Raw genomic sequence first — 20,979 nt, 5'->3', positions numbered from 1 at the left:
ACTAGCCTGTGTGCCCAGCGTTGCCCGGGTGTTTGGAGGTGGTAGTGGGCAGGCAGGCTCGAACTCGTCCCGTGAAGGAGGAAAAGAATGTGAAAAAAAAAAACATGATGTCTTTGCCATTGCGTCCATCGCCAAACCGGAAGTAGCAGAGGTTTAAATTAAGGCTAGTCAATCGAAAAGAGGGGATAATACTTGAAAATATCAGTGAAAAAAGCAACCCCTCCCTGTAGAAAAGTGTCCAGTTGAGGGTGAAAGAATTTATGTTTTTTGCCAAGTTTTTGATATTTATCGTCCGAAAGGTCGAGCTTCAAAACGATACTGATTTCGAGAAAATCCGTCTCCACTGTCGAAAGTTTTAGGCATACATACATACATAAATACATACATACATACATACATACATACATTTAAACAGACAGGTGAGATTTATATTATAGAAAGATCTTGCTGAGTACAACAATAATACAAAGGACTGTGTAAAAACCAGGGAAACTGTTGTATGATGAAGATAACATCTAAGACTGTCTTCATTCCTGGGGATTTATCTGCAAATAACCCTGGATATTGTTTTTCTTACAAAGGCGATCCCTCTGGGACTTTTCACTGAGGTACTCATACTTATTTTCCAAGCAAAAAAATATCTTTTTTGGTGGTTTTGCACTCTCTGCACCCGCCCTATCGTCTTACTTTGGTCAAGAATCCAACACCTGCACATTCACACTAACAAAACATGCTGCACAGTATATGTTTACATTATTGATTCTTTATTTAAAATGATGTACACGTTTTGTTCTCTTTTTGGTTATTAATTGATTTAATTACTTTTACTTATTCTTTTGCAGACCATAATTCAGAGATTAATGACTCAATATACATGGAAATCTCTTACTGAAGAATCGGAAATAAATCACAAATGGTTGCCAGTGGTCAGACCAAAGATGCCTGTTCTCATAGATTTTAATACCAAAGTGGAAATTCGTCATCTTGGTGACAAATATGCCACAACTCTGTAAATACTTGTTTCTGAAACAGATATGTTTCTACATGATCCTATCTTAAAATTGTGACATAACTCAGGGGTATAATATGATTGGTGGCATGATTAAGGGAGATAATATGAATAACGTCATGACTAAGGGAGATAATATGACTAGTAGTATAACTAAGGGAAATAATTATAAAATTAACAAATTTGGTAAATATAGCGCTTGTTCAGAATTCTCCTCCAGAAAAAAAAAAGAAGGAAAGAAAAATCTGTATAGTGTGTGTGCCTGTGACAGAAAAAATATGGCATATGCCAAAATTCAAGTAAATTAATCAAGAATTTTTATTTTTTAATAAGAAAATCAAATTTTGTGGTTAAACAATGATTGACGATTGTACAAAGCCATCTTGAAAACAGTCTGAAGGATCAAGGGAGATAACTCCAAATGATTCAAATTGGCAAGATTTTAGAAGGCTATTTTTAACATGAGGAGAGGGAGCATTGCAAAAAAATTCAAATTCACTTAGAACTGATTTTCTTTATGAAAATAAAACTATTAAATTTTACATAATTTTTAGTGTACGATATTTTCTTTCTATCATGAGTATGTACATCAGATTTTTCTTTCTTTTTTTTTTTTTTTTTCATATGGGGGGGGGTGGATTCTGGACAAACGTCTAAATGCACATGTCATTTTGAAAACAAAAATAACTAATGATTGCTTTAACTTCTCTAGGAATTAAGCAGGTGATTTCAATTAATTATCAGGCAGAGATTAAGTTTCTGAATTTTTTTAGATGAGGATTAATTATTCATATTATTTGAATTATCAGACTACTGTTCTCATCTTGAGTGCTATTTTCACAACATTTTGATCGATGCAACCTCCAACTTTCTAAAGATGTATCTTGTCGAACTCAGGAATGTTCCTGGTGTACTCAGGAATTTGGACAGAATTTCGAACAGAACTATTTATTTATTTCACAGGGGTAGGATGCTCTCATTCTGTCTGCCATGACTGGATAAAGGTCCTAAGTAATTTGCAATTGTATTTTTCAGTTGCCCGCACTGAGAAATGTGAAAATGACACTCAAGATGAGTACAGTAGTTCGATGAATCCAAATAATACAAATAGGGCAGAAATGATATTTTTTTCACAAAAAATATATAAACATTGTCAATTGGACATGTAGTGTTTTTTTTTTTATATAGAATTCTTCAAATAATATCCTCCGGAGCCGTCATTGCCTACGTCTATCCCCACCCCATCTTGACTGGGGGAAGACCCAACCTGCTAAAGAGTTCCGAACTAGATGGTTTCAGCAATTTTCTTAAAGGACTCTTACGTTTATTTTAAAAAAACTCTTTATCAAAATATTGCTATAAATAAACTATAGAGAGTCTATTTTTAGCAGTAACAACAGTTTTTTTTTTTTTTTTAAGTTATTGCACATTTGTTGTAGATGTCTCCTTAACTTTAGGTTTTGTTTCCTTGCTTAAAATGTTATTGGGACAAATTATATAAAGTCACTTTTTAACAGAAACAAAATATTGAAAAAGTAAAACAAAAAAGAAAACTCTACTGTGCATGTGAGTTCATCTGACCTAAATTCTCAGCAAGAACTCGTCTACCTACAACCACTACAAAACACTTTCCCTTCTCTTTTTCAGTACCAAAAACTAAATGGTACTTCCATGAACAGAATTGATTTCCTAAACCATCCCATCTCGAACAAGATACTACAAATTTTCTTCCCAACCAACTACAGCATGGCCGTCTTCAAGTCTAATACAAATAAATACTTTTTCAGCCAGTCTCTTCAATAATTAATTCATCTTAAGTAATTTTCTGTATTCATTTTTTCACGGACTGTTATCCCTATCTTCATAGTTATTGTTGTTATTTCACCACTTTTCTGCCAATTCATCTTCTGGTCTTCTTCAGATGGTTAACCACGACAGGATAGGAATGCTGAGTTTTGTAACTGTCACCGTATTAATTACTGCCTTCTGTAGTTGTTGTTGTCTCCCCACGTTTTGGTCAACTAATCTTCTGGCCTGCTTTGGGCAGGATTGAAACCGCTATCTTCAGAGAATGCTCGATTGGAACTGTAAAGACTCAAAACCTCTATCCACTGCACCAGGACCTACTCCCACAAAAAATATATAAATAAAAATAATATATAAGTAATTTTCTGACCATTCTACGCATTGTTTCTGGTGCTCTTGTAGTGGCCATCATCATCCAACTGAGCATGTCTTTAACCATTATCCTTGAGTGGCTGCTGGGCCTTGATTATCCCTGACCATTAATAGTAATAATATCCACAGAAAAAAAAAATGTGTTATTATAAACTTAATTCAAATAAAATTTAAATTTACTCCGAATTTTAGATATATTTTGGTGTTACAGCTATATTTCATTGAACCAATAGTTCTCATCAGATCACCAATGTTAAGCAACGTTGAATCTGGCCAGTACTTAAACGGGTACTCTTTTGGGAATATCTAATGCAGTAAGTTTTTAAATGGCTATAAATTCATTTTTTACGATTCCCCTGGGAAAAGTATGAATCAATTTATCGTACCCGCCAGCTATGAGTAAAATAGTAGGGTAGACTGAACTCTGAAGCCTTGGTAGAGTAACTAGTCTAGGAGAAGGAAAGCTGTGATAACAGCAGCCATTTTCTGCTAATCTCAGCATTGTTTTCTATCGCATTGGATATTTATTTGCCATCAAACTTATTTGATGCTGGGTGAGGATGAATCTGATTTGAAATATTTTATGCTTCTGAATTTTTGAGATGAGGATAATTTACATTATTTGGATTATTCAAACTATTGTTCTCATCGTGACTGTTTGGTCCAATGTAACTCCCAATCTTCGTCAGATGTATGTTGCCGAACTCGGAGAATCTTTCTGTCAAACTCAGAAATCTGCACAGAATTTCCAATGGAATCCTTTACTTAATTAACGGAAGTAACCTGTTTTCATTCAATCAGTCACGTTTGGGTAGAAGTCTTAAGTAATTCACAATTGTATTTTGAGTGTCGCCCACACCGTGGATTGAACCTTCAACCTCAAGATGAGTGTAACTTTACAACTAGATTTTACCAAGTATTTTATCCATTACACCATGGGTCCTTGCAAACAACAGTTTGACATAAAAAAAAATCCCTAAGAACGACAAGGTACACCTGAATAAGTAATTCATGATTGTATTTTGAGTGTCACCTACATTGTAGATTGAACCTTGAACCTTGAACCTCCAGAAGGGTCTAACTTACAACTTTATCCACTACGCCATGGGTTCTTGCAGACAACAGTTTCACAGAAATATTCCCGAGTTTAACAAGATGTACTTGAAGAAGGTCGGAGGTTACATCGACCAAAATGTTGTGTGCATAACACTCAAAATGAGAACAGTAGTCCGAATCCAAATAATAAAGGTAAAGGTTTGTTAGATTATACTACCTCCGGTCGGAAATAGTTGGTACACAAAAATTTTCAGTTTGGTTGGAAATACTTTGTGCATACAAGTTTCAAGTTTTATAAGGTAGTACTTTTGAAAGGAAATACAGGTCAACCAAATAATTATACTTAATTAAATCGACAATTGATTGTACTTATATTCTTACAGTGTATGATTAAATAAATATACAAAAAAATAATGCAAAAAGCTAAAACATCTAACTATTTATTCAATTGTGTTAATTTACTTTTCAATTCTTCTGATATCAAAATTGAAGTGGGAAATTTTCCTTTTCTTTCTAGCTGTGCTTTTGACATATGCTGAAGCCTGTAATTGTTGCCACCATCAGCCAAAATTATTCGTTCCATTGTCTCCTGCAATGTCAGGAAAATGTTGTTCAACTTTGATTTTTCTAATTCTTGAAAGCTGGTTTCAACTGCTTCAATAAATTCATCAATATTTTTTGGAGACTTTTGGTGTTGATTGGATTGTATTGAAGTAACGTATGTCAAGCACATTCAGATCCGGACTGTTTGCAGGCTGGTTAACCAGTTTAATGTTCAGCCCTAATCTCTCCGATTCTTGTTTGAACACCGGGTCCTTTGGATGTACGTGTGGCTTAGCATTGTCTTGTTGAATTATGATTCGTTGTGCAATGGATCCACTTGGCCATTTGTTCCGTGTGGAAACAAGGACCTTTTCAACAAGGAATTCACGAATCTGAATTTTCGTGATTGTATCTATGACTTTAGTTACCATTGTTCCAGCAGGCCTGTTTCTGCTGTTATGTTTAGCCGTCTCTTGTTTGACAAATGACCAAATTCCAATCTTCCCGTCAAAGTAACATTTGCGATGTGGATCCCAACGGGGTCGAGCCACGGCAGCAAGAAACATTATCTTTGTAATGAAATGCTTGCTTTTAGTGGTTCTTAAAGCGTCATGTTCGTCTTTGCCTAAATAAAATTTCATTGCATTTTGCGTCATGTAAAACCATTTCTCATCAATATGTATGACATCAAACATTTCTCTAAAAGTTCCTCGATTTAAATCCAACTGCAAACGGCAAAAATCAACGCAACATTTCATGTTTTCTATCGTGAGAAGCGGTTTTACAGCATTTGAATGTGCCCAAATTTCGCCATCTTTGATCCTTGCAATCAACATTGTCTTAGGTATTCCACATTGAGCAGTAGACCTCAAAGTGGTTCTTTTTCTCAAGGGAATGGTGTTTACGTTTGCCAACTGTGAACTATAGTCCTTTTTTTGGGGCCACAGAGAAACTTACAGCTCAAAGAATCCATTGGCACCGATATATCGGACGAACTGTCTAGTGCTCGTGACCAAATTCTGCCTACAGTATTTCTTCCTATACCGAATTTTGTGGCAACATCTTTGATTGCACCTCGTTCTAGTATGCGCCCTTTAGACCTTTGTAGAAATGCTTGCAGAACTGCTGTTCATCTTGAATTTGTTAATTCTCTCTTATCACTTCTGTTTTTACCTTCCACATTGGCATCAACTACATTTTCCATATTTATATAGCCACTGCGGGTATTTTTAATAATAGATTATATAACAGTCAACAAAGTAATGTGCATAGATTAAACTCTAAATGACTTTTAGAACGAAAACTGTTCTTTTTCCATTAAGCACGTTCTAAAGTACTACCAGTTACCCCCTAAAATATTGAAATGGTGCGTGACAAAACCTAAAACGCGGACAGTTTTAATTCTGTACCAACTATTTCTGACTGGAGGTAGTACATTATTTTCAAGTCGTTACTTTGTTTTCATCGACATGCTTGTTTATAGAACATATAAACATATATGGAAATGTTTCGTTTACTATATGCTTGTCATCATGCAGACATCATTGCAGGGGATATCCATTGTCTCTAAAGAGACCAATGCATCTAAATGTAAAGAATTGCCCTTTTTCATTTTGAATTATAACATCAGCATTTTTATGACATTCTCTTGATTACATTACTTATAATGTATCCCATTTTTTTTAAAATATTTCTGATAAAAAAAAAAAAGGACCTGTTTTGCTTGGAGATTTCCTAAAATTTTCTTTTTCTACTATGAGATTGGTGCCAAAGTTTTTGCCGAATTAAAATTTCATTTTGAAGATGAAGAACTGTGTGTTTTCTAAATTTTATTCATCACAATAACAACCTTTGCTCTGTATATTTCGATTCGATCTGTCAACGAGTTTACAAAGGTCTCACTTGTAAAATTCTTTGAGTTTTGATGTGAAATATGAATCTAACTCGTGTTCAATCTCATCTCGTGATGCAAACATAAGGCCATCTAAATGATTAGGTAATCCTCAAAATAAGTGATAATCCAAGGGAGCTGGGTCAGAAGAATATGCAGGATGGGGCAAGATTTCCCAATTAAATTCTTTTAGAAGATCTTTGGTGAGTGGTGTTGTATTAGGAAAAGCATTATTATGATGGAAGATGATTCCCTTTCTGTTCATTAAAGAAGCTTGATTTCAAGTCAACACAGGTGAGAATATTGCATAAAAATATGAATGATGCTTTAATAATATGAAAGAAAAATTTATAAAATAATCACGGCAATATGTTTAAACAATAAAAATATGTATAAAAAAATGACAATGGTTTAAAATTCTCCTTCTACAAATCGGCAAAACCTTTTGCACCGACTTCATGCTACTTGTACTAATACTACTAGTACAAATACTTCTGCCTTATAAAGTCCACGTCAATATCTGTTAGTGTTTTTAGATGCGTTGCTATCCGCATCTTCTTTTATTGGCTCACATTGTGTTTCATCTACAGCTACCTGCTGCTATGGCATTCATTTTTAATATGAAGGAACATCAAAGGGAATGTATTAATATATACACATATGAAATATAATACATATATATGTGTGCATAAACACATATGTGTGTGTATACGCATATATACATATATATATATGTGTGCATATATATATATATATATATACATACATATATATATACATATATATGTGCATATATATACATATATATATATACATATATATACACATATATACATGTATATATACATATATATGTATATATACATACATATGTGCATATATATATACATATATATACATATATATACATGTATATATACATATATATGTATATATACATATATATGTATATATATATACATAGATATATACATATATATGTATATATTATACATATTATACATATATACGTATATATATGTATATGTATACGTATATATATATATATATACATGTATATATATGTATATGTATATATACATGTAAATATACATGTACATATACATGTATATATACATGTACATATAGATGTATATATATGTACATGTACATATGTATAAGTACATGTACATGTATATACATATATATGTATATATGTATGTATAAATACATACATATATATGTATATATATGCATATATATGTATATATATACATATATGTGTATATATGCATATATACATATATGTGTATATATGCATATATATATATATATATATATATATATATATATATATATATATATATGTACATAAACATATGCATAAAATACATGTGTGTGTGTGGAGGGAGGTGTCCATATAGGCATGTACAGACTTCACTACACTGGCATGGCAATGTTTCGATCTGTGGTTATTAATAACTAAGATCTCCTCGGGCGAAAAGTCTGTTTTTTTATTTATATGTTTATGAAAAAGAGAGAAGCAGAAAGAAGGGAATAAAAAACCTTTGGTTTAAAATTGAAGGTCACGTGATCCAATTTAAAATAATATTAAAAAGAAAAGTTACTAAGTTTTCAGCTGGGAGTTAATAACGTGACCTATTTTTAGTATTTATTTCACCTATATTTTTTGTTTGTTTGTTTTTTGCTTTTGTTTTTTTAAGGTGGGGGGGTTGATCGGAGGAAGGAGAACAAATTGTGTTCATTACCGAGTAGATATTCGAGAAGAAAGGAAATGGAAGAGAAAGTGTTTTTGCAAGTGGACATCTTAATTCTTAATAACTATAGATCGAAACATTGTCATGCCAATGTCTGTAAAAAAATAAATAAATAAATTCGTATGAAGCAGCATCGTACAAGGTTTTTTTTAAGCAGCTTTATTCTGTTGTTGCCATTAATTTTCTTGATTCTTTCTTGGATCAGGTACTTACAGGATTGATCACATGAAGGTTGCCAACATTCATAAGTGAAAGTGATGCTATAGAACTGACTGGGTTTGAACTTGGCATATCTGAGTTGTCAGTTCACATCATTATTCACTTTACCACCACTACCACGTCCTTGGTGGTTTTACTACTTATGTATGATAAATTAAAGAACGACAAATGGCTTCTTCTGTTTTTATATTTGTTTTATTTAGTTATAACTACGGCTATGACAAGAGAATATTCTTATCATTGTTTTGACTCTCGAGTATATATCCGACACAGTTAAACACAATTTGAGAACCACATTACTCTATCTAAAAACATATAAGATATTAACTGATATATATTCGAAAGTCAAAATAATGAAAAGAATATGCTCTGTCATAGCACTAGTTATAACAGATAAAGGCACAACAAATTAAGCCACGACAGATAAAGGCACGACACATAAAGGTACAACAAATTAAAGCACGACACATAAAGGCACAATAAATGGCTCCTACTGTGGTTGTCTTTTTTTATGTTTTTGTTTCTTTTTTTCTGTAAAAATCTTTGTAAAAATTAAACAAGTCTTTTTTTAGATTTGGGGAGAAATCTTTTTTAATGCAAGTCAAACATAAAAAGAACGTTTATCTTTTTTTTATCGTAAATGTTTTTTGTTTGTTTGTTTGTTTTTTAAATAATTGTTTGTTTGTTTTTAATAGTAAATGTTTACTAAAAAAAGAATGTAAGCAAATATATCAGCAAATTATTTAATTTTCCCAAATCTCGGCCTGTCAGTCGAAAAAACAAATTTTGTTTCTTACAAACATTTTTAGTGAAAAAAAAAAAAACATCTAATTGGTCATGCATAGATAATAAAAGCCAAACATCTTTTTATCTTTTATTTTAAATAAGAAATTGCCCTTTTAATCACACTGCTAGTATAACAAATGACTCAATTTTTTTTTTTTTTGATAAACAGATATTATTAGCAGTAACATACTTTCCAATGTAAGAATTGCAATGTATGACATGTTGCTGGCATGTGCCATTTGTTGTACACTTGTCGTGCATAAATAGTAAACCTCCTCTTTGGTGTTTGTATGGAATGGCTTGATTCACTCGCTGAAATTTGAACTTGGTGTTTTTTTTATCATAATTTAATTTTTTGTTTGAAATAATAAAAATCAGAAGAGAGACTATATCAGATTATTTTCAGCAGTAAGAGGGACAAAATTTGTCATAATTTTTAATACAATGTGTCCTTACTGTTTTTTTTTGTTTTTTTTAATGGAAATCATTCAAGGCAAGGTATGAAACCACTTAATGTAAAGGACTAAAAAGAACAAAAGATTTTTAATTGCAAAAACAGGAGCTGCCCATTGAAAAAAACCAAGGTAGGAGAAAAACAGTCATCAGGAAGAGAGTTACACAAGCTTGTAGTCCTTGGAAAGAAGCTACTGGAAGGGGAAGCTGTATTACAATGAGGTATTAAAACAGTGAATTAATGGAGACTACTAGACCAATGAGTCAAACAAGCTAGAACAAAGGAAGCAGGAAAAGGGTCAGACAAATCTGATGCTTTCTGACCAACTTTGTCTTCTTTGTTCTCGCCACAAAAAAAAGCAATGTTTTAAGCCACAAGACATTCTTACATTCTTTTTTCACTCTGCCTGGTAAGTCCTTGACATTGTTGGCAAGAACTTAAACCTCGTTTCAACCAGGACAATTTCGTTTTTATCTTAAATATGTTTTTCCTCGAATGTTAATTTTGTTTTCTATTGTTGCCAATAACAAGTATTGTAGCATAATCAATGATGACAATCAATTGATTTTATTGTCTATAGCATCATTGCTGTGTTCACCATTAGATTTCTTTTTTTCTCTCTCTCTCTCTCTCTCTCTCTCTCTTTTCCTTTTTTTGTGTTTTATTAGTTAAAAAAACTGCAAGTGAAACCACTCCCAACATTGGATAGAGGCGGTTAATATTTAATAATTCAATTAGTTTATTAATAAAAAAAATCTAGAATTACTCTTAATATTAACCGATTAAATCCCAGGGTATCTAAATTTTTTCGCTATTGAGTTGAAACTAGGTAATGACTAAAAATTTGGCTGTGATTGTAGTGTGGTCCCTGATTTTAGTAGAGGACATTTTGGATGGCGATAGCCTCTTGATGTAGTGCCAAAAACCAAACTGATAATTGATGTAAATTGGGTATAAAAGTTACGGTTTAGTGAAAGAAGAAAATGAAACAAATATATATATATATACGGGCATGCACATAAAAATGAAACTAAATGAAACACTGAGAGACAAGAAGGGTCACCAGTTAGTAAGTGTTAGCTAAAAATATAAACAGAGTTTTGCAAATTCAAAATTGAGAAAAACGAAATTTTATAACAAAACATTTTTATACAAGAAATAAGAATATAAAAGTTACTTTCAATCATTTATCCAAATATGTGTTTGATAAAGAAAGCTTAGAATTGTGTCAGTCAATATGTTCATAGTGTGAATATCCGTGTGTAAGTAATATACGTATATGAGTATGCGGCATTGTGCATGTGTGTGCGCGCGCGTTGGTTTACCTTGTTCTTGTTACTGTGAGTAGTACTTCGTTTCTGTTTGCCTGACTTTCGTTAACTTGTAAGAATGTTTTCATGAGATAAAGAAGACTGGTATGTGAGTCATTGAGTCTTTTTCTTTTTGCACCCCTCCTGCCTCCATCAGCTAAAAGAGAGAGAGAGGGGGGGAATGTGTGTACGTTCTTGGAGTCCTGTTCTAAGACTACCGGCTTGAGTATTCTGAAGAAAACTGATTTCGTTGATCTGTTCTGTATTAACAAGCTTGCTTTTTAGTATTGTTTAATGCGGTATATTCTTTGATGAAGCTTCCATAGAGACCTAGTTATGTTCATAAGTGTTGTTTCTGCTACATTCAACAAAATGATTGAGATTGATGAATTTATGAAGGATGTATGACAAAAAAAATGTGTGTGGGACCTGTTTTAGAGAGGGAATCTTGTATTTGTGTGAAATAAGTTGCATTTGAAAGACTAAAACGATCCATTGCATAAAAATATCTTTTCTTGTTTTTATTTGGAATTGTTGGTTCCTTGTGTGAGTTCAGACATTTCTTAACAATTTTATTGAAGTTTAATTCATTTATTAAATGCAGTATTTCAAAAATCCAATCAGTACAACGTACACTGATTTTTTTTTTTCAACCAATCACTATTGGCTGATATCCTGATAATATTTTAGGCTGTAAGAAAAAAAGTTACAGGAAAAATTATAAACAAAATGTCACAGTTATTGATTTAAATGTTTTCTTTTCTCACTTCTGTTTAAAATATTTGATGAAATAGGATTTTTAAAATCAGAATGCTGCACGTCGAGAGTCACCATTTATAAGAATTGTCAGTTTCTTAACTTTTCTTAGATATAAACAAATAAAAATTAAAACCTTATAAAAATCTAACAGGATTTATTTATGTTTATACGTAAAACTCCGTGTGTCAGTTCAGACATTTCTTAAAAATTTCATTGAAGTTTAATTCATTTCTTCGGACAGGTAACATTCCGTTCAGATTATTCTACATCATTAGTGGTGTCTCATTCACATGGCTTCCACAGAGACAATGATTTGAAAACCTTTGTTTCTCTCAGCTCAAAAATGTTACGTCATTTGTCATTGTTAGATTCTATTTTGTTTACTATTTGCAGATATATGAAAAGACAGACTTATCAAAATGTGTAGAGGCATGCCAATGGAAATAGTCTGTTTCAGTGAGGACACCTGTAGTGCTTCTCCTGGCTTCAGATAGTGCATTTTGGTGATAGTAACGTCTTTAAAAAGTGCCAAGAAGAGTGCTAACAATTAATATATATGTAGTTAAATTGCTGAATGAAAAAGATGGATAGAGCATGATTGTTAGGAATGAGTCACCAGTTAGCAAAAGTAAACCTAACAACAGGAATTTTGGAATGACAGCAAGGAAGCATGAATTAAAAATGAATTAAACAAAATATATTTATATCAACGACTTTACAGAGATGTAAAATATACTTTGAAAGACCAAAGTTTGTCGAGAAGTTTTAAAGTTCTTGAATAAGAAGTAGAGAAAAGCATGAGAAAGTTTGTTCACAAATTCTGTTATGTGCATGTGTGTGCGTTTACCTTCTGCACGATTGTGTTCACTGGAGATATATCAGCAGGTTTAAAGGAATTTCAGCCTGAGACATTCCAGTCTTCTAGGATGATGCTGAGAGTTGAAATGTATCGCAGGTGTCGCCCGAAGAATTCTGACTTCATTGACCAATTCACATCTTCTGATTAATCTTACACTTGCTTTTGGTAGTGACAAGGAGAGACAATCCAAACGAAGCAGAGTAAAAAAAAGAGGGTAGCAATCAGAGATATTTGCTTTTTAGCGTTTGTTTGAATGCCATGTCAGTCTTACTACTGCATGTAACAGAACTGGCTCAAAATAGGATCAGTGGACAAATATAAATGTTGTCACTTTGATGATTAAATCAAAAATAGGGAAAACAGAAAGTGGACTACTGAGTCACACTTTTTGGCAAACCAGAAGAATCCTTTACTCAAAGTCTGCAGCAAATAGTGTCTGGTTAAATTCAGTTCCTGATATGAAATATTTTGCTTTGTGTCGCTTACTCTTGTGGTTGGTCAAATTTTGTACTAATTTTTATCAATTTATTTATTAAATTGTTAGGTGAAAGTACAGAATACTTAACAAAGATTCTTCCACCTCCCCATGTTAAGAATGGCTTTCTAAATAATCTCCTGGCGTTTATTAACCATGCTGAAATAATAACATTATTTAGAAAGTCATTCTTAACATGTAAAAGAGGGACTTTGTTAACTATTCTTTACTTTCACCTAACAATTTGATAAATAAATTAATAAATTTCAGAAACTGAAACTGTCACTGGAAGTTATATTATGAATGAAATTTCACATCAGGAACTGAATCTGGTCGAACACCATTTGCTGTGGCTTCGAGTCAGAGATTCTTCTGGCTTGACTCTGGATATAGGTGACCACATTTTTTTCTTAAGTTTTTAATAATTAGTCACCGCTTATCAAGGCCAAAAGCCACTCAAGGATAAGAATTGATGAAATAAATGGATTGTTAGTTTGATGTTGAAGAATGTCATGTGAGGACTGAAAATTACTAATGGAATTAAGTTTGATTATTTGTAGGATCGGTTTATGATAAGTATTTGTTCACATTGGATTTGAAAACGACCATATTCTAATCTGCAGGAAAGCAATCTCATGTTAATGTATTCAACAGCTAGTCGCTCTATTGTCACTTGACATTATAGAAAAAAATGCAATGTTGACAGATGTATATCCAACGCCTTAACATTGTGTAAGTTACGTGCAAAATTTTCAATAACAAACTAAAGTCTTTATACATAAGATGTGAGGGTTGTTTATATGTTGTCTCCTTTTTATAGTCGCTTCTTCTTGTCATTGCCATTTCGTCTAGTGGTTGCTATAGAAATAAGCTTGTTTTCATGAAGAAAGAGGACATAAAGTGACGTTTGCTGAGTTTTCTTCAAGATTTTATTTGGAGAGAATGGACTCAGGAAAAAGCAACTAATGTTTTCTTAGCTATTTACTTCTTAATTTTATTTTCTATCTTACAGAAATAAGCGATGCAGACAGACAAGTAACATTCCGTTTAGATTATTCTACATCATTGGCGGTGTCTCATTCACGTGGCTTCCACAGAGACAATGATTTGAAAACCTTTGTTTCTCTCAGCTCGAAAGCGTGACGTCATTCGTCGTTGTTTGATTCTATTTTGTTTACTGTTTGACCTGTTGCCTTCTCCATCAACTTTACGTCACCCGCCTCTGTGAACGATTCTGTTTGCATATTAAGTTTATCATGACATGCACTAATGTGACCCTTGTTAAAATTCATACTAGCTAATTATGTAACATATGGGTTGCTGATAAACGAAAAACATAAATGTCTTTGTTGTCCCTTGCATCCCTACGAGGGCGGAGTGAAACACAATATTGGCTTTTAATGTAAGAAACCCCAGCTCCCCAAATAGGGGAACCCTGGATTTGGATAAAATTTTAATTGCCTTAGTTTAGAAGTATTTCTTTGTCACTGATTGAACAATAAAGATAAAGTGTAGTATTACAAAATATACCACACTTTTCTCCTAACCAAAGGCTTGTATATAAGTAAAGGGTGATATAAATTTATTTAGAAGATACAGTAGCCTTGCACACCTATCCAAATTCACCTTGTTGTTGGCACGTTTACAATATCTCCTAGAAGTCTATTCCAAAGTCCAAAAATCTTGATTGATAAGCGGTCCTCCTTTGTCCGTGTAGACTTCTTTCTGGTGTAGGTGGGAATAATATGTCTGGATGGAGATTGTAACGGACATTTGATGAGATTGTAGGCCAAAATGAGATCACCATGTAAGCTTTGGCACTCAAGAAAAAAAGGTGCGGTTCTTAAGAAGACTTTCATAGGGCGTATCCATTGCATTATAATTGGATATCTAAAATATTAAAAAAATGCATTTCTAGTAGAAACACAATTATGTCATTACATGCCATGTCAAACTTAGTAAAAATTCTATAAATTCTAAAAAATGATTGAATAGAAAATCTGCTAGAATCATTTTTTACAAAAAAAGCAGATATTATCGATCTGTCATTTTCTAATTTCAAATGGCAAAAGTTAAAAAATCTAGGAAGATAAGTCAGTTTGTCATACGTAATAAATTAACCCACTAAAACTGCATTATTCGACAAATTTTATTTTGTCTTGTAATTATTTTCCTACACGACCATTTTTCATAATTTTTGGAATCTTTACGAATTTCGACATAGCAGATAATTACATAGTAGTGTTTTTATTTAAAATGGATGTTTTATATTTAATTATAATGCACAAGCACCGCATATCCTATCGTATTTGCACCATTCAAATAGTCTGAACTCTCTCTCTTTCTCTCTCTCTCTCTCTCTCTCTCTCTCTCTCTCTCTCTCTCTCTCTCTCTCTCTCTCTCTCTCTCTCTCTTTCAATTCTTTGGGATAAAAAATGAAATTTGGCCTTTTTTCCTAGTCAAATTTGTGACTTTTTCCTGTGACTTTATTTCAATATTTTATTGGACAGTAGCGTAAATATTTCTACCATCACATAAACTAAATATCACTTTCTTTCCATTTTATCTTGGACCAAAGTCTTTGCTTGTTTTTTAATTTTCTTTAATTGAACATTTCTTCAATCCGCCTTCTTATTTTTATACCTTGTCTTTCTTTCCCTCAATAATTGAATGAATTTTTTTAAAATTAATCAAGTAAATATTTTTATTAATAAATAACCAAACACGATAGATAGAGTGAATCACCTACCTAAACCGTCTTTCAATAAATTCAATTTTTTTTATCACATTTTAAAATCTTATTCTTTTTTACAACTACTTTCACATCCTTAATGTATATACAAAGAAAAATGTGTCTTTTCCATTTTTTACTATTTGTTTGGATTAATTATTCTTAAACCTTTTTCTATACCACCAACCACAAAGTGACAACTGCCTCACCCCAACTCCCCCAAAAATGCCTTTCATGCATTTAAAACATTTAGAGAAAGTAAGAAAGCAAATAGCAAGTGAGGCAAACCTCACCGTCTGAAATTAATTTTTTAAAAAATCCTCCACTCTAAATAAAAAGTCAACAATTGGTATTTTTTCCCTTTAGGTTATAAGAAATGATGATGATGATGATGATGATGATGATGATGATGATGATGATGATGATGATAGTAATAATTTGTAGAAAAAGAATTAAATTACGTACGTGATTCTATCAATTTACAACTAGTGTTTCTGTTTAAACATCGACAACTTGAAGCTTATGGGTATATGTTGAGAATATATACATACATATACATACATACATATATATATATATATATATATATATATATATATATATATATATATATATATAGTCATCCACATACAGTACTGTTTTGCTGTATACCAGTTCATCAGTGCTACTAGACAAGCAATTACCTCAAGCCAGGTTTGAAACTCAACTGCCTAGATTACAGTCGGCACTCCTAACTGTTACACTATTTGGCTGCTGCTAAAATGGATATGTGAATTAACACTGTTCAAACATTGTCCAAACGTCTAAGCTCCATTTGTTTACACAAAGGGCTCAAAGGGTTTCACTTAATAAGCAAGTGGCAATTTGTCTATCACTTCCCAAGATATTTTTTCTTGAGTGCTCAACCCAAGATAAGGAGCATATATATATATATATATATATATATATATATATATATATATATATATATATATATTAGTATGATTAATCAAAATCAGAAATAAGAAAAATTAGAACCTTTGGGGGTATCGGAACCAGTATCAGAATCGGTATCGGAATCGGAAAAAAATTGGGCCTATTTTCAAATGCCAAAAACGACTCGTTTAATTGTTGTTGTTTTTTTTATTGATTTTGTTTAAAGCAAAATATTCCACGGCTGGTAGTAATGATACAATAATAAACATTTATTTATATTAAACTACCAGTGAAAGTAAAATTTATAGATTATTCTCCACAAGTGTATTTTTACATTTGAAAAAATATCTGCATATTCAACGTGTGTTTCTACGGTAATCAGGGAAAAATAACAACTTTATAGTTAAATATTTAGAGATTTATAAAGAATTGGAATCGGAATCGGTAATTGTATCAGAATCAGGAAAAATATTAAAATCGTCCAATCACTAATATATATATATATATATATATATATATATATATATATATATATATATATATATATATATATATATGTATATATATGTATATATATATGTATATGTATGTATGTATGTATGTATGTATGTATGTATGTATGTATGTATGGGGGTTGTGTGTATAGTAAGTTATAAAAATAAAGAACATAGGAAGGAGATGCACACTGGGAATTTAACGGGTTGATTCTTCTTGGGCCCAAATCATCAATCAACAATGCTGTCCTTTTTGGTTGTTATTATACAAGCATTTGTGACCACTTTAACTGCTTCATTAGGTTAGTGTTGTTACTGTAACTACACCCTAAGTGCTTTCTATTCGACCATTGTCATTTCACTGGATTGATGTGACTTTGATTACACCTGTGTAACCTTTTGCCAAAAATGACCTTTCAAACATCATACTTTTAACTTTTCTCTCTGACAATTTTAAGTTTGTTGCTTTTTCACGCAGGTGCCTGTCAAGTTTATAATTTTTATTCAAATGACCTTGTGGTACATTTCATAATTATTTTATTCTTTATACAGATGCATGACTTTTGTCAAAAATAATCTTGTAGTACACACAGCTTACATACTTTTTAGTACATTTGATAATTATTTTATTGATTATACAGATGCACAAGTTTTGTCAAAATTGATCTCGCAATACACACAGTTTACATATTTTTTGGTACATTTGATAATTATTTTATTGTTTGAGCAGATGCACACTTTTGTAAAAAATGATTTCTCAGTATATACGGCTCAGATATCCAGCACTAGCAATCTATTTTGCTTTCTATCTTTCTTACTACAGTCTTTCCTAGACTATATGTTTGTATTGTTTAGTGCTGTCAGAGTCTTAAACAGCAAATGAGACTTTGAACAATTGTTCTTTTTAAGTTTATTTGCAGATTCTAAAAAGGACTATTCATTGTACAATATAAAATATGTATAAAAATAACTCGTTATTGTTTTGCGAGAGTTTATTTTCTTACAACATACTCATTATATATTTCATAATTATTTTTCCAATTGTAACTTTTCACACAATTTTTTTTTTTTTTTTTGCAGTATTTTTTTTTATAAATTTGACCCATTTTGATTTATCTCACAGTATCATCAGCTTATACAAACAGATGCTAGGGTAAATTTGTTAAACTACACCGTATACTAATTCACCTCAAATAAAATGTTATATCATTACATGTAAACATCTTGAAAAACTTGGCAGTGAAAATTAAAAATAACAAGATTAATTTAGAATTTAAAATGAGGAATCAGTTTTGCATATAAATTTAGTCTAAAATTATCACCATTTTCCAGGCCAGCGGTTTCTAACTGGATAGCTAGCATGGACATTTTCCAGTACTGCCAAGAAAACGAAACAATGGTAAAAAAAAAAAAATATATACATATATATATATATATATATATATATATATATATATATATATATATATATATATATATATAATAAATAAGTGCTATCAAGGCATAATAAGTTACTCTTCTACCTATCTGGATAAGCTTATTGTATTTTAACTTATTTTAAAGCGTTTATTTACTTTGAAATATAAAAAGTGTCAAGTGTAAAGTTAGAAAAAGAAAAAAAATGGCTGACATTAGACGGTCGTCTGTGAATCTCAATCATCGCTCACAAATCGAAAATTCAACAAAATACTGGTAGAAACCACCCAATAAGTGTCAAGGACATGTAATAAAAATAGATCTTTTAGTGAAGATAAATCTGTGGAGACATTTTTTTTACGTTGAAAAGAGGAACAGTTAATAATTTAATTAATTGGAATTCTTATCACTAATCCTTAGTCCGGGTGCGAATATACAAAAACACACACAAAAAAATCCTCCCAACTTTCACACCAAAATTGATTGCCAAGAATTTTAGAAGATAACTAAGATCTAACTAAAATCAAAAATCGGTTACATGTACTTAAAATGCTAAGTATGTATAATTTTACATTAAATTTATATACTAAACTGATCCATCCTCTTTAAAGTCTGAAATATCTTTTATATATAGTTTTACTATTCAGTTTTTTTTTTATTGTTTACATGTAATCGACCAAGAGAAGAATTTCATCTTTTTTTTTCTTTTAAAATGAACTCGCATTAAGAGTAAATAATAATAATAATTCTGATTTGTTTATCAACGTCTCCCTAAAAGGAGGTGGGATTCATTTCCAGAGGACTTCCCTCAATATCGAATCCAAATCAGGAGCTTCAATGATCAAGGGTTTTCCTAAGGATGTTGGGGATACCTACAATAGCAGAGGTCTGAAGGACACCTAAAAAATCGGGGATTCGTAGTTTTTTCAATAATAATAATAATAATAATAATAATAATAATTCACAAAAAAATAATAAAATACTCAGTATCATCATACTATAATGGAGATTTTGTGTCTATAACCAAAAATTTTGATATTATTAAAAACTAATGTAGTGTTACATGATACTATACATAACAATTATTAACTCAACCTCCCACAAGATATGAGATGTGGTTCAAAGTCAAGTTTATTCATTTATTTTATAACTTTTTAATACAAATAAAATTAATTTAAAATAACATTTTCTACTTAAACTTTATAAATAAATACAATTGAATTTAATAAAATTTAATCTTCAGTAACTCCTAATTAAACAATTTTTGTCCTAAAACTACAATACAACTGAATCAAACACAAAAATAGCATAACAAATTTGAAAATAAAAATATCTCAAATATAAAGTTGTCTTGTTGGATTATCGACCTCAGACTTAGATAGTATTGTATTTGTAAAATTAATATTTGATTCTGCCTAGCCAATGAATTACAAAATTTTACAATCTAATTTTACAATTTTTCGAAGGAATATCCAATTTATTTCATCGATTACATATTCTGTCTGGTCACAAAATAATATTTTCAGAAGCAAAATAATGTTTTCAGAAGTTCGAGATTTGCCATTTATTTTCATGGAAAAGCAATAGATATGATCAATTAATGATATCGCTCTGTTTATTATAAATATTTGATTTTGTTTAGTTAGTGAATTACAGAATTTTACGGTCTGCGTTATAATAAAAAAGGAATTCTAATCTATTTCATCGACTACATATTCTATAATGTTTTCAGTAGCATAAACTTTGAGATTCGTCACATTTTAACGGGAAAAGCAATAGATATGATTAACTAATGTTTATTATAAATATGTATTTTTCAAATGGTTGCCAAAATAGAATCTCTATATATGTATTTATTCACATATTTCATTTTATTTAAATTGAAACTTCACTTTATGATTATAATTAATAATACTGAATGCATTGCTCCTTCATTTCTGTTTCTTTTTATGAGATTTTATTATTACAATAACAAAATTAACACTTCTTTTATGATGCGTCTGACTTTGCATCTGTGTGTATACATTGCCAGTTAAATAAAATAATGATTAGTGCAAGCCCAGAGTGCAACCTAATTTAAAAAATACAGAAAAAAAATGTCATATTTCAAAAATCACCTAAATTGAT

General features: G+C 31.2%; 1 protein-coding gene across 1 annotated transcript in view; it reads left to right on the top strand.

Moving 5' to 3' along the window:
- Positions 1–3,371, top strand: part of LOC145283540 (uncharacterized) — a 136,104-nt gene extending 132,733 nt beyond the window's left edge. The window contains exon 12 of the mRNA XM_080132410.1: positions 843–3,371. Within this exon, the coding sequence (XP_079988536.1) occupies positions 843–1,013 (171 nt within the window). The 3' untranslated portion in view covers positions 1,014–3,371. The remainder of the gene's footprint in view (positions 1–842) is intronic.
- The last annotated feature ends 17,608 nt before the right edge of the window (positions 3,372–20,979 follow it).

The sequence above is a fragment of the Euprymna scolopes genome, chromosome 8, assembly GCF_053919585.1.
Source record: "Euprymna scolopes isolate OS-2025 chromosome 8, ASM5391958v1, whole genome shotgun sequence".
In the NCBI taxonomy this organism is placed as follows: Eukaryota; Metazoa; Mollusca; class Cephalopoda; order Sepiida; family Sepiolidae; genus Euprymna; species Euprymna scolopes.
Note: the sequence above shows the minus strand (reverse complement) of the source record. Positions and strands in the feature narration are given on the sequence as shown.